The 12,547-nt window shown below is 39.9% G+C and overlaps 1 protein-coding gene across 3 annotated transcripts in view; it reads right to left on the minus strand.

Annotated features, from left to right (window-relative positions):
• Positions 1–12,547, minus strand: part of ASCC1 (activating signal cointegrator 1 complex subunit 1) — a 121,940-nt gene that overhangs the window by 108,906 nt on the left and 487 nt on the right. The window contains exons 1-4 of one of the 3 annotated variants that reach the window (XM_067465699.1): positions 10,449–10,512; positions 8,635–8,773; positions 2,113–2,212; positions 576–673 (exon numbers count right to left, since the gene is read on the minus strand). In XM_067465699.1, coding sequence (XP_067321800.1) covers positions 576–673; positions 2,113–2,212; positions 8,635–8,743 — 307 coding nt within the window. In that variant the 5' untranslated portion in view covers positions 8,744–8,773; positions 10,449–10,512. Of the gene's footprint in view, positions 1–575; positions 674–2,112; positions 2,213–8,634; positions 8,774–10,448; positions 10,513–12,547 lie in introns of those variants that run through there. The other 2 variants (XM_060768827.2, XM_060768826.2) reach the window with 2 other exon arrangements.

Consider the following 12,547-nt stretch of genomic DNA (forward strand, 5'->3'; position numbering starts at 1 on the left):
GGCCCTGCTCTCACTCCCGTCAACAGTGCAAATGCGGCTGGTGGGGACGAGGAGCAGGGCCTTCTTGGCTGTGGCCCCCCGCCTACGGAACACACTCCCAAAGGAGGTAAGATCTGCTCCCTCACTCCTGACCTTTAGAAAAAAAAATTAAATCATGGTTCTGGGAGCAGGCTTTCGGACAACAGATGTATGCAGCTTTTAGTGGGACAAGGACTGGAACGGTGACTCAACTGATGAGATTGTTTTATGGTTTTAATAACTGTTTTGATATTTGATGATGTACTGTTTTTAATATGATTTATGTTTAAAGTATAGTTTTAATATTGTAGTTGTAAGGCATTGAATTTTTGCCATTATCTATGTGAAAACTGCTTTGAGTCCCCCTAGGGGTGAGAAAAGCGGTATATAAATGCTGTAAATAAATAAATAAATAAAATATGTTGATTTTTTTATATGTTTTGTGTGGCAGTCATGTGCTGCTCTGTAAGCCACCCAAGTCCTTTTTGGGAGATGGTAGTGGGATGTAAATAAAGTTATTATTATTTATTATTATTTTTACAAACACTAAAACTCACCAATTTCTCCTTCAACACCAGGACCGGGTATACTGATAGAGGTCCGGGTTTCTGTTTCTAGTTTCTTCTTTGTTTCTCCTTTCTTTCCTATTATATACCTATAGAAATACATATCATAGGAAAAAGGAATAAGAAAGAATCGGGGATAGACAGCATTAAAGAAATTGCTAAGAATGGCAAACATCAAAATATTAAACATTCTATCTTAGAAGGCAAGACCCTAACAAAAGCACTAAAAACCAAAACAAATACTAAACAATTTACCAGTGATTGTAGAATAGGATACTATCTAGAACAGCACATAAGATCTCAAAATCCATTTTGAGAAACTAATTATTACTATGCAACATTGGCAATTGTTTATCACCACACCTACCTCTATGAGGAAAGGACACACCTTATGAATATTTACCATGGGGACAGTGCGTGAATGTGTTTTCTCTCTCTTCCTTTGGTAACTCTGAATTATGAATAGTAACTCTTTACTAAAACATACCCTTGAAATTGGGCCAAACTTAGCACAAAGGACTCCCATGACTAGAAGGGTTTGGTGGGCATGGATCTTGAGTTTGGGAGTTGTAGTTCACCTACATCCAGAGAGCACTGTGGACTCAAACAATGATGGATCTGGACCAAACTTGGCACAAATATTCCATATGCCCAACTAAGAACACAGATGGAGCTTGGGGGAAGTAGACTTTAACATTTGGGATTTGTAGTTACTGGGATTTATAGTTCACCTACAATCAAAGAGCATTCTGAATCCACAAACTACAGAATTGGGCAAATTTCCCACACATAACCCCCATGAACAACAGAAAATACTTAAGACCGTCCAGTCCAACTCTCTTCACCAGGGCAAGGAAATGTAATCAGAGCCCTCTTGACAAAGAGCCATCCAGTCATAAATATAGATAGATATGATTCACACACTGAGAGAGATATAGTATCATAGATTTGAAAGGGACCCCTTAAAAAGGACACTGATATGTTGCATATTCCAGAGTAGGCAAACCAGACACTCTCCACATCAACACTGACAAAGAAACAGCAAGAAATACTGTTTACCCACGAGCATAAAGAAATTACATATATTAGAAACCAAAACTTTCTCATTACTTTATTTTCCAGATCACCAGACTGGGCCACAGCAACGCGTGGCAGGGGATGGCCAGTCACCAATATATCTCATTATGCTCATATATGCAAATACAGATTTCTCAAAAGTATCTAATCCCAGTGAGTGGAACTAAATTAGCCCCCCCCCCCCAATTTTCTAGTCTGCTAGAAGTTATGAAAAAAAAATGAGATGGTGACATTGACAGAAAACTTGGAATAAGCCTGATGAAACGACAAACCACTGGTAAGCCTACTCCACAGAGTAAATTCCACTGAACTCTATATGACCTTATTTTGAGTAGACATGCATATTCTTTATCATCTTACTGAATTCATGAATATAATCAATACATTTACCTACTGCAGAAAATATGCATTTTTGTCTTAAATGATTTTGAATGCATGCTTAGAGACTCACTTGTAAAGTGGACTGGGAATATCCATAGCACATCGGTAACCTCTTTCTGTTTCTTCTATCATAAAGGCATCACAAGGTTCATCTGCAGCATCACCAGGGGCTATAAAGTAGGACACAGTTAGAATATTGTATTGTCGAAGGCTTTCATGGCCAGAATCACTGGGTTGCTGTAGGTTTTTTCGGGCTATATGGCCATGTTCTAGAGGCATTGTCTCCTGACATTTCGCCTGCATCTATTGCAAGCATCCTCAGAGGTAGTGAGGTCTGTTGGAACTAGGAAAAAGGGTTTATATATCTGTGGAATGACCATGGTGCGAGAAAGGACTCTTGTCTGTTGGAGCTAGGTGTGAATGTTTCAACTGACCACCTTGATTAGCATTTGATGGCCTGGCAGTGCCTGGAGCAATCTTTTGTTGAGAGCTGATTAGATGTGCCTGATTTTTTTCCCCCCTCTCTGCTGTTTTGTCCTTTGCTGAATGTAGCATCTGTTGGATTTTCTTGGTGGGTAGAGGTTCCTCATCAGCTTTCCTATGTGGTCAGTACATCAAGGGAACCACTGACCGCATAGGAAAGCTGAGGAGAAAACACAACATACAAACTATCTACAGACCCACCAAGAAAATCCAACGTTCAGCAATGGACAAGAAGGATCCTCTCACTTCTGCAGGAGTCTACCGTATACCATGCAGTCTACATAGGGACCACCAAACGCAGCACCCAAACACGAATCAAGGAACATGAAAGGCACTGCAGACTACTTCAACCAGAGAAATCAGCCATAGCAAAGCACCTGATGAACCAACCTGGACAGAGCATATTATTTGAGAACACAGAAATGCTGGACCACTTTAACAACCACCATGTCAGACTACACAGAGAAGTCACTGAAATCCACAAGCATGTGGACAATTTCAACAGAAAGGAGGACACCATGAAAGTGAACAAAATCTGGCTACCAATATTAAAAAAACTCTAAAATTACAACAGCAAAACAGCAGAGAGAAAACAATCAGGCACATCTAATCACCTCTCAACAAAAGATTGCCCCAGGCACTGCCAGGCCATCAAATGCTAATCAAGGTGGTCAGTTGAAACATTCACACCTAGCTCCAACAGACAAGAGTCCTTTGTCCCACCCTGGTCATTCCACAGATATATAAACCCATTTTCCTAGTTCCAACAGACCTCACTACTTCTGAGGATGCTTGTCATAGATGCAGGCGAAACGTCAGGAGAAAATGCCTCTAGAACATGGTCATATACCCCGAAAAAACCTACTGCAACCCAGTTAGAATATTACTTCAAGACAGTCCAACCAGCTTATTTCTCAAGGCTAAATAAAGAAAATACACCATGTTTGCAATTACTAACAACTTCTCTGTATTAACAGGGGTTTTTTGAATGAGTATGCTGACTTTGAACATTGTATATAATGGGACTAGAAATATCCCTAGATTTTTGTATCAATTGGGTGTTTTGTTGAGTTTTTTTACCACATGAACCCAGTTTCAAGAAAGTACAGTTACATATATCATTTAATATATGTAGGATATTAAAGTAGATAACTTACAACTGGTGAGCCCTATGTGATACTGCATAATATTTTTGTATAAACTCTACAGGAACTATCCAAGGTGCTGAACCTAAAATTCACAACATATTCATTTTCTATGTGATTTGAAAAGCACCAACCATCACTGGATTAAAAGTAATAACATAAACCTCACATAGACTAAATACTCAAAGAAACCACTTCATTTTCTCAACAATATATTGAGATTTGTGCATCTTGAAGATACAGTATATCTCCAAGATAGAAGTCCCTGACTAAGAGAAAATGTTTAGATCCAATTCAACAAATGCACAGCAACTGTACATATGTTGTTGAATGACAAACCAGTTATTCATATATGACCTAAGCCAAACAACTTGGAATATCTGTGAACAGTGATATATAACAGTACAGAGATACAGACAGGTATAGATACCCATCTGCTGGGGCATAAATCAGCACACAAAATTGGAAATGTGTGTGCAGTCTTATGTTACACGCATATGGTGACATTTGCAACAGGAAATGCAAGCCATGCATTTACAGCTGTGCATGAGTAACAGTAAAGTTTTCCACTGACATTCAGTCTAGTTATGTCCGACTCTGGGGGATGGTGCTCATCTCCATTTCTAAGCCAAAGAGCCAGAGTTGTCTGTAGACACCTTCAAGGTCATGTGGCCAGCATGAATGCATGGAGCGTCATTACCTTCCCGCAAAAGCGGTACCTATTGATTTACTCATATTTGCATGTCTTGAACTGCTAGGTTGGCAGAAGCTGGGCCTAACAGTTGAAGCTCACCCTGCTCCCCAGATTTGAACCTCCAACCTTTCAGTTAGCAAGTTCAGCAGCTCAGCAGTTTAACCCGCTGCAGCACCAGAAGGCATGAACACAAATGCAAAAATCTTCCTGGGCATGTAAGGTAGGTAAAGGTAAAGGTTTTCCCCTGACATTAAGTCCAGTCGTGCTCAACTCTGGGGTGTGGTGCTCATCTCCATTTCTAAGCCGAAGAGCCGGCGTTGTCCATAGACACCTCCGAGGACATGTGGCCACCATGACTGCATGGAGTGCTGTTACCTTCCCATCGGAGCAGTACGTATTGATCTACTCACATTCGCATGTTTTCAAACTGCTAGGTTGGCAGAAGCTGGGGCTAACAGTGGAAGCTCATGCCACTCCCCGGATTTGAACCTGCAACCTTTCGGTCAACAAGCTCAACAGCTCAGTGGTTTAACCCACTGTGCCACTGGGGGCTCCCTCCTGGGCATGTATCACCTAGAAAACCTAATTGTGATCCCTTTGAGATTCGGAGATAGATGCTAAAGTTATTCAACACCCATTACTGCCATGAGCAGGCCAAAACGTTGAAAGTTTATTACCAATGCATTTTTATAAATATTTCTATTTATTAATTCATGGAATTCTGCTTTATATGCCTTTCTATGGTCAAATGAAACCCTGCTTGGCCATGGAAACCCATTGGATGACTTTGGGTAAGTCACATATTTTCGGCCTCAGAGGAAATCAAAGGCAAATCTTTCTGAACAAACTTGCCAAGAAAACTATGAGGTTACCATAAATCAGAAAAGGCTTGAAGACCCATAACAACTTGCTATGACTTCATGATGCATGGCATTTGCTTGCACTAATTGTTCCGTCAAATGATCCTAACTTTCTTGGCAAGAGAGATCATCTGGATTGCTGCACACCATGTGATACCCAATCCTCCTTGCTCTCATCAAACGAGAAGAGGCTTACAACTCTTTCTAATACTAAGGACTGCCTCCTTTAAAGTCGCTGAAGCAACAATTTTGAATGCCAGCTAATTCCCGCATGCAAGCAAACTCTGCCTACTGAGTTTTAACTCCCACATAGTTAACAGAATGCCTAGTTTTTGACTATTCATTACAGCTGAGTCAGGTTGGCATTTGTCAGCTACCTGTTAAATTTCTCAGTAAACAGTGAGTGAAGGCAGTGAGGTTAATGTTGTCGAATGCCTTTTGGAAGAAGACTAATAAACTAAACACAGTTCAAGGTAAAGGCAACCTGTTGCTTTAGCTGCAAAAGCTAATAAGCATGGTCACCATATCCAAATAACACAAAAAACTCTATACTCCCTATGTACAACACTGAGTAGAGATTAATGTACTGTATATACTCAAGTATAAATAAATTATTAATAATAATAATAATAATAATAATGCTGGTCGCTAATAGAAATGTAATATAATTGACTGGTTGCCCTGACATGACATAAAATAAAATAATAATACTTTATTTATATACCGCTCCATCTCCCTGAGGGGACTCAGAGGGGTTCCCAAGTAACATCACAAAATATACAGAGTAAAAACAACATAACCATAAGATTAACAAACAAAATATAAGCATAAAAATTGCCGCCATAACACACATATATTAAAAGTAATCCTGCCTGTTCAAGGTAATTCAAAATTAAAAAGACTGGGCCAAGATTTGCGCAAGCCCAAAAATTCTAGGGGGCCCGGGAATTAAGTGCAATGCTATGGCAGGCAACAATAATATTAGGTATGGGTCTGTGGCTGTTCATTCCAGGGCCGATTAGAAGAAAGAATCTGGGTAACTGGTAGGAAGAATAAGGCCGTATTAGACAATGTGTAGGGCTGAGTTAGAACTGGTCATTTTCAAAGGCTTGTTGAAACCACGAGGTCTGTATTATTTCCCTTGGAAGGGCGTTCCAGAGATGGGGGACCACCACTGAGAAGGCCCTCTCTCTCGTCCCCACCAACCACGCTTGAGACAGTAGTGGGATCGAGAGGAGGGCCTCCCCAGAAGATTTTAGAGCTCGTGCCGGTTCATAGAAGGAGATGGGATCGTGGAGATAGGCGGGGGCCGAACTGTTTAGGGCTTTATAGGTCATGACCTGCACCTTGAATTTGGCTCGGCAACTTATCGGCAGCCAATGAAGCTGTTTTAATAGGGGTGTTATATGCTCCCTATAGTTTGCTCCAGTAAGGAGCCTGGCTGCCGCCCGCTATACCAGTTCAAACTTCCGGGCTGTCTTCAAGGGCAGCCCCACATAGAGCGCATTGCAATAGTCCACTTATAAGCCAAGGCACCTAATTTTACCACACAAAACTGGAAAGCAGGGGTCCTCAAACTAAGGCCCAAGGGCCGCATACGACCCTCCAAGGTCATGTACCCAGCCCTCGCTCAGGGTCAACCTAAGTCTGAAATGACTTGAAAGCACACAACAACAACCCTATCTCATCAGCCAAAAGCAGGCCCACACTTCCCATTGAAATACTAATAAGTTTATATTTGTTAAAATTGTTCTTCATTTTAATTATTGTATTGTTTTTAAGCATTTTTGCACTACAAATAAGATATGTGCAGTATGCATAAGAATTCATTCATATATATTTTTCAAATTATAATCCGGCCCTCCAACAGTTTGAGAGACTGTGACCTGGCCCTCTGTTTAAAAAGTGTGAGGACCCCTGGACTAGAGGCAAGGGTGGGAAATTCAGCAGTTACTGGTAAATTTCAAAATAAAAATAGATACCAATAAAATTACATTAACTGAGGCATCAGTAGGTTAAATATTTTTGAGTATTTACATAAAGCTGTAATTTAAAATAAGACTGTCCAACTCTGATTAAACCATTATTCTAACCTTCTCCAATGTAAATGTGCTTATATATCCTTCCAATAATAATAGAGAGTAAAATAATAAGCGTAATAATAATAATAATAATAATAAAGAAAGGAAAATAATAAATGTAATAATGATAAAGAGTAAAATAATAGAGTAAAATAATAAATGTAATAAAAATAAGAATAGAGTAAAATAATGTAAATGTAATAAAATAATAACAACATAGTAAAATGATAAATAACTTTGAATCGAGTATAAGCCGAGAGGGGCTTTTTCGGCCTAAAAAATGGGCTGAAAAACTTGGCTTATACTCGATTATATAGAGTATTCTTTTTGTACGAACACAGTGTACTGTCTACTCTAGGTGTGGGCAACTCTCGTTCTCCATATGTTTTTGGATTATAACTTCCACAGTATCTCACCCTTGGTTATGTTGCATAGGACTGGTAGAGTTGAACTAAAAAAACTACATCCAGTCTACATTTACTGGCAGAGTTTACCCAAGCAGTGAACTGAACCATACAATTTTCATCCATTTTTTATTATTAGAGATAGCAGGAAATGAAAATGTAAATTTATGATGGCTGTTTTATTCATTGTCACATCAGTATTTACAACATGAGATGAGCAAACCAGGGATGTATTCATCCATCTTTGGGCCTTTCCACTCAGCCCTATATCCCAGAATATCAAGGCAGAAAATGCCACAATATCTGCTTTGAACTGGATTATCTGAAGGCCTTTCCACACAGCCTTATATCCCAAAATATCAAGGCAGAAAATCCTACACTATCTGCTTTGAACTGGGCTATCTGAGTCCACACTCATATAATGTGGGATTTCCTGCTTTGATATTCTGGAATATAGGGCTGTACGGAAGGGCCCTAAAATGTCTTCCTTAGGGCTCTTCCACACAGCCCTATATCTGAGAATATCAAGGCAGAAAATCTCAAAATATCAGCTTTGAACTGATAATGTGGGATTTTCTGCCTTGATATTCTGGGATATAGGGCTGTATAGAAGGGCCCTTAATCTGAAGTTTCTCCAGGTATTTTGGATTGCAATACTACCATTCAAAGGCCCCTTCTACACTGCAATATAAAATCCAGATAATCTGCAGTGTAGATTCAGATAATCCAGTTCAGAGCAGATGATGTGGATTATCTGCTTTGATAATCTGGATTATATGGCAGTATAGAAGGGACCTTAATCAGGGTCTTAATCATGCTCTTGAGGATCATGCCATCTATACCCTTTTCAGTCCTGATATCATTTGTATATCTTGACTTGGCATCAGTGTCCTAGTAGATGAAGCTCAATTGAGTAATACCATACCTGCGTAGAAGTCTTGCTCCTCTTCCTGCTGGTGGGCTTGTTCTCTAACATGGTTTTTCCTGTAAACACGCCCTCCAATCCTTATGAGTGTTGGTCGCAGGACTTCCATTATGCTTTTCCTTCCAACAACTGTACTCTGCTGAGGGAAATAAAGATAATTTTTCACAGAAAATGTATTTCTTGAATACAAATATGTTTGCAAGACACTATCATATTATCAGTATATTTTTGCTGCATTAGAAACATTATGCAGACAGAGTTAAAGCATCTGGTCAGCCATTATGACAAACAATATACTAGAATAGATAGGCTTTGGTCTAATCCAGCAGGTACTTCTAAAGATTCTTTGCAATCATATACTTCTCACAATGCAAAAAGTCCTTATGCTGCACTAGACCTTAAATTTATTCCACTCACAATCACATTCCACTCAAGCCATTTTTATGCAACCCCAGGTATATAAAATAGGTATGACAATTAAATTAAACATTTGCTGATAATAAATCAGCATTTGAAAGGCTTCCTAAACAAGCTGAATTTTTCTTTGTGTGGAGTACAGCTGAAGGATTTTCTGCAGAGTCCACTGCACGTTGTTCCTAGCAGATTTGTGTAAATGTGTGGCATTCAGAAACTTTTTAATGTTACCAAATTTTGTGATCTCAACCTTGAGATAAGGGGACTCCACTTGGGTTCAGGACCCACAGTTTAAGAATCAGTGCTAGACTAGTGACAAAGTGCTATCGCCAAGAGAGGAAAACCTCAGAAAATGAGCAAAACAGAGACAGCCATCATTCAATAGCTTGTCCACAGCTAAAAAACTGAAAAACTAGGGCCCCTTCTACACTGCCATATAAAATCCAGATTATCTGCTTTGAACTGCATTATATGGCAGTGTAGACTCAGATAATCCAGTTTAAAGCAGATAATCCAGTTCAAATCAGACTCCTTAGTGGAGTTTGCAGTGTAACTACTTGAGGTTGTGGACAGGTGTCTTTTATACTGATACTAAGTTCAAATATGTGCCATTACTACAAGTAATGAGTGGAGGATAGAAGGTCTGTCTGTGAGAGCCAGAAATCTTGCTTGTTAATAGGTAGGTAAAGGTAGTCCCCTGACACTAAGTCCAGTCATGTCTGACTCTGGGGTGTGGTGCTCATCTCCATTTCTAAGCCGAAGAGCCAGCGTTGTCCGTAGACACCTCCAAGGTCATGTGGCCGGCATGACTGCATGGAGCGCCGTTACCTTCCTGCCGGAGCGGTACCTATTGATCTATTCACATTTGTTTTCGAACTGCTAGGTTGGCAGAAGCTAGGGCTGACAGCGGAAGCTCACGCCGCTCCCCGGAATCGAACCTGCGACCTTTCGATCAACAAGCTCAGCAGCTCAGTGCTTTAATCCACTGCGCCACAGGGGGCTCCTTTTTTATACGTGACCAAATACTTATTATTAAGCTTGTTTATACGTGACCAAATACTTATTTTCCACCATAATTTGCAAATAAATTTGATACAAAACAGACAATGTGATTTTCTGGATGTGTTTTCTCATGTCGTCTGTCACAGTTGAGGTCTATCTATGATGTCAATTACAGGCCTCTCTCATGTAATTAAATGGGAGAACTTATACAATTTGTATCTGACTAAATACTTTTCCCCCTACTGTATATGGCAGTGTAGACTCATATAATTCAGCGCAAAGCAGATAATGTGGATTATCTGCTTTGATAATCTAAATTATATGGCAGTATAATGGGGACTTCTGTTTATTTATCTTTATTATGTTTATTTATTTTGTTTATTTTTTATGTTTATTACTTTCAGTTCAAATTTGACAGAGATGTCTAGGGCCTTTCCAGACTCGCAGGATCTGATTTCAGGTTTTGTTTATCCCAGACTAGCTGTCCCCTGCCACGCGTTGCTGTGGCCCAGTCTGGTGATCTGGAAAATAAAGTAATGAGAAAGTGTTGGTTTCTAATATATGTAATTTCTTTATGTTTGTGAGTAAACAGTATTTCTTGTTGTTTCTTTGTCAGTGTTGATGTGGAGAGTGTCTGGTTTGCCTACTCTGGAATATGCAACATATCACAGTCATTCTTTAAGGGTCTCTTTCAAATCTATGATACTGTATCTGCGTGTGAGAGAGAGAATTTATTTATTTACTGCATTTGTTAACCGCTGTTCTCAGCCCTAGGGCGACTCGCGGTAAGTACAGAATCATATCTATCTATATTTATGACTGGATGGCTCTTTGTCAGGAGGGCTCTGATTACATTTTCTTGCCCTGGTGAAGAGAGTTGGACTGGATGGCCTTAAGTATTTTCTGTTGGTCATGTGGGTTAGGTGTGGGAAGTGTGCCCCATTTCTGTTGTTTGTGGGTTTCAGAATGCTCTTTAATTGTAGCGAACTATAAATCCCAGTAACTACAAATCCCAAATGTCAAGGTCTATTTCCTCCAAACTCCATCTGTGTTCATATTTAGGCATATGGAATTTTTGTGTCAAGTTTGGTCCAGATCCATCGTTGTTTGAGTCCACAGTGCTCTTTGGATGTAGGTGAACTACAACTCCCAAACTCAAGGTCGATGCCCACCAAACCATTCCAGTGTGTTCTCTTGGTCATGGAAGTTCCGTATGCCACTTTTGGTTCAATTTCATCATTGGTGGAGTTCAGAATGCTCTTTCATTGTAGCGAACTATAAATCCCAGTAACTACAAATCCCAAATGTCAAGGTCTATTTCCTCCAAACTCCATCTGTGTTCATATTTAGGCATATGGAATTTTTGTGTCAAGTTTGGTCCAGATCCATCGTTGTTTGAGTCCACAGTGCTCTTTGGATGTAGGTGAACTACAACTCCCAAACTCAAGGTCAATGCCCACCAAACCATTCCAGTGTGTTCTCTTGGTCATGGAAGTTCTGTATGCCACTTTTGGTTCAATTCCATCATTGGTGGAGTTCAGAATGCTCTTTAATTGTAGTGAACTATAAATCCCAGTAAGTACAAATCCCTAATGTCAAGGTCTATTTCCTCCAAACTCCATCTGTGTTCATATTTAGGCATATGGAATTTTTGTGTCAAGTTTGGTCGAGATCCATCGTTGTTTGAGTCCACAGTGCTCTTTGGATGTAGGTGAACTACAACTCCCAAACTCAAGGTCAATGCCCACCAAACCATTCCAGTGTGTTCTCTTGGTCATGGAAGTTCCGTATGCCACTTCTGGTTCAATTCCATCATTGGTGGAGTTCAGAATGCTCTTTAATTGTAGTGAACTATAAATCCCAGTAAGTACAAATCCCAAATGTCAAGGTCTATTTCCTCCAAACTCTATCTGTGTTCATATTTGGGCATATGGAATATCCGTGCCAAGTTTGGTCCAGATCCATCATTGTTTTGAGTCCACAGTGCTCTCTGGATGTGGGTGAACTATAATTCCCAAACTCAAGGTCAATGTCCACCAAACCCTTCCAGTTTTTTCTGTTGGTCATGGGAGCCCTGTGTGCTAAGTTTGGCCCAATTCCATCATTGGTGGAGTTCAGATGCTCTTTGATTGTAGGTAAACTATAAATCCCAGCAACGACAATTCCCAAATGACAAAATCAATGTCATTGGACTGTTAGGTGTCTTGTGTCCAAATTTGGTGTCAATTCCCCCAGTGGCTTTTGAGTTCTGATGGTAGCACGAACTAACACTACATTTTTATTTATATAATCTGGCAATGTGGACTCATAAAATCCAGATTAAAGCAGACAACCTGGGATCAGTTCCTGGGCCCCTTCCAAACAGCAGAATAAAATCCCACAGTATCTGTTTTGAACTGGAATATATGGCAGTGTGGACTCAAATAAACCAGTTCAAAGCGCATATTGTGGGATGTTCCTCCTTGATATTCTGGGTTATATGGCTGCATGGAAGGAC

This window comes from Anolis sagrei, chromosome 3, assembly GCF_037176765.1.
Source record: "Anolis sagrei isolate rAnoSag1 chromosome 3, rAnoSag1.mat, whole genome shotgun sequence".
NCBI classification, from domain to species: Eukaryota; Metazoa; Chordata; class Lepidosauria; order Squamata; family Dactyloidae; genus Anolis; species Anolis sagrei.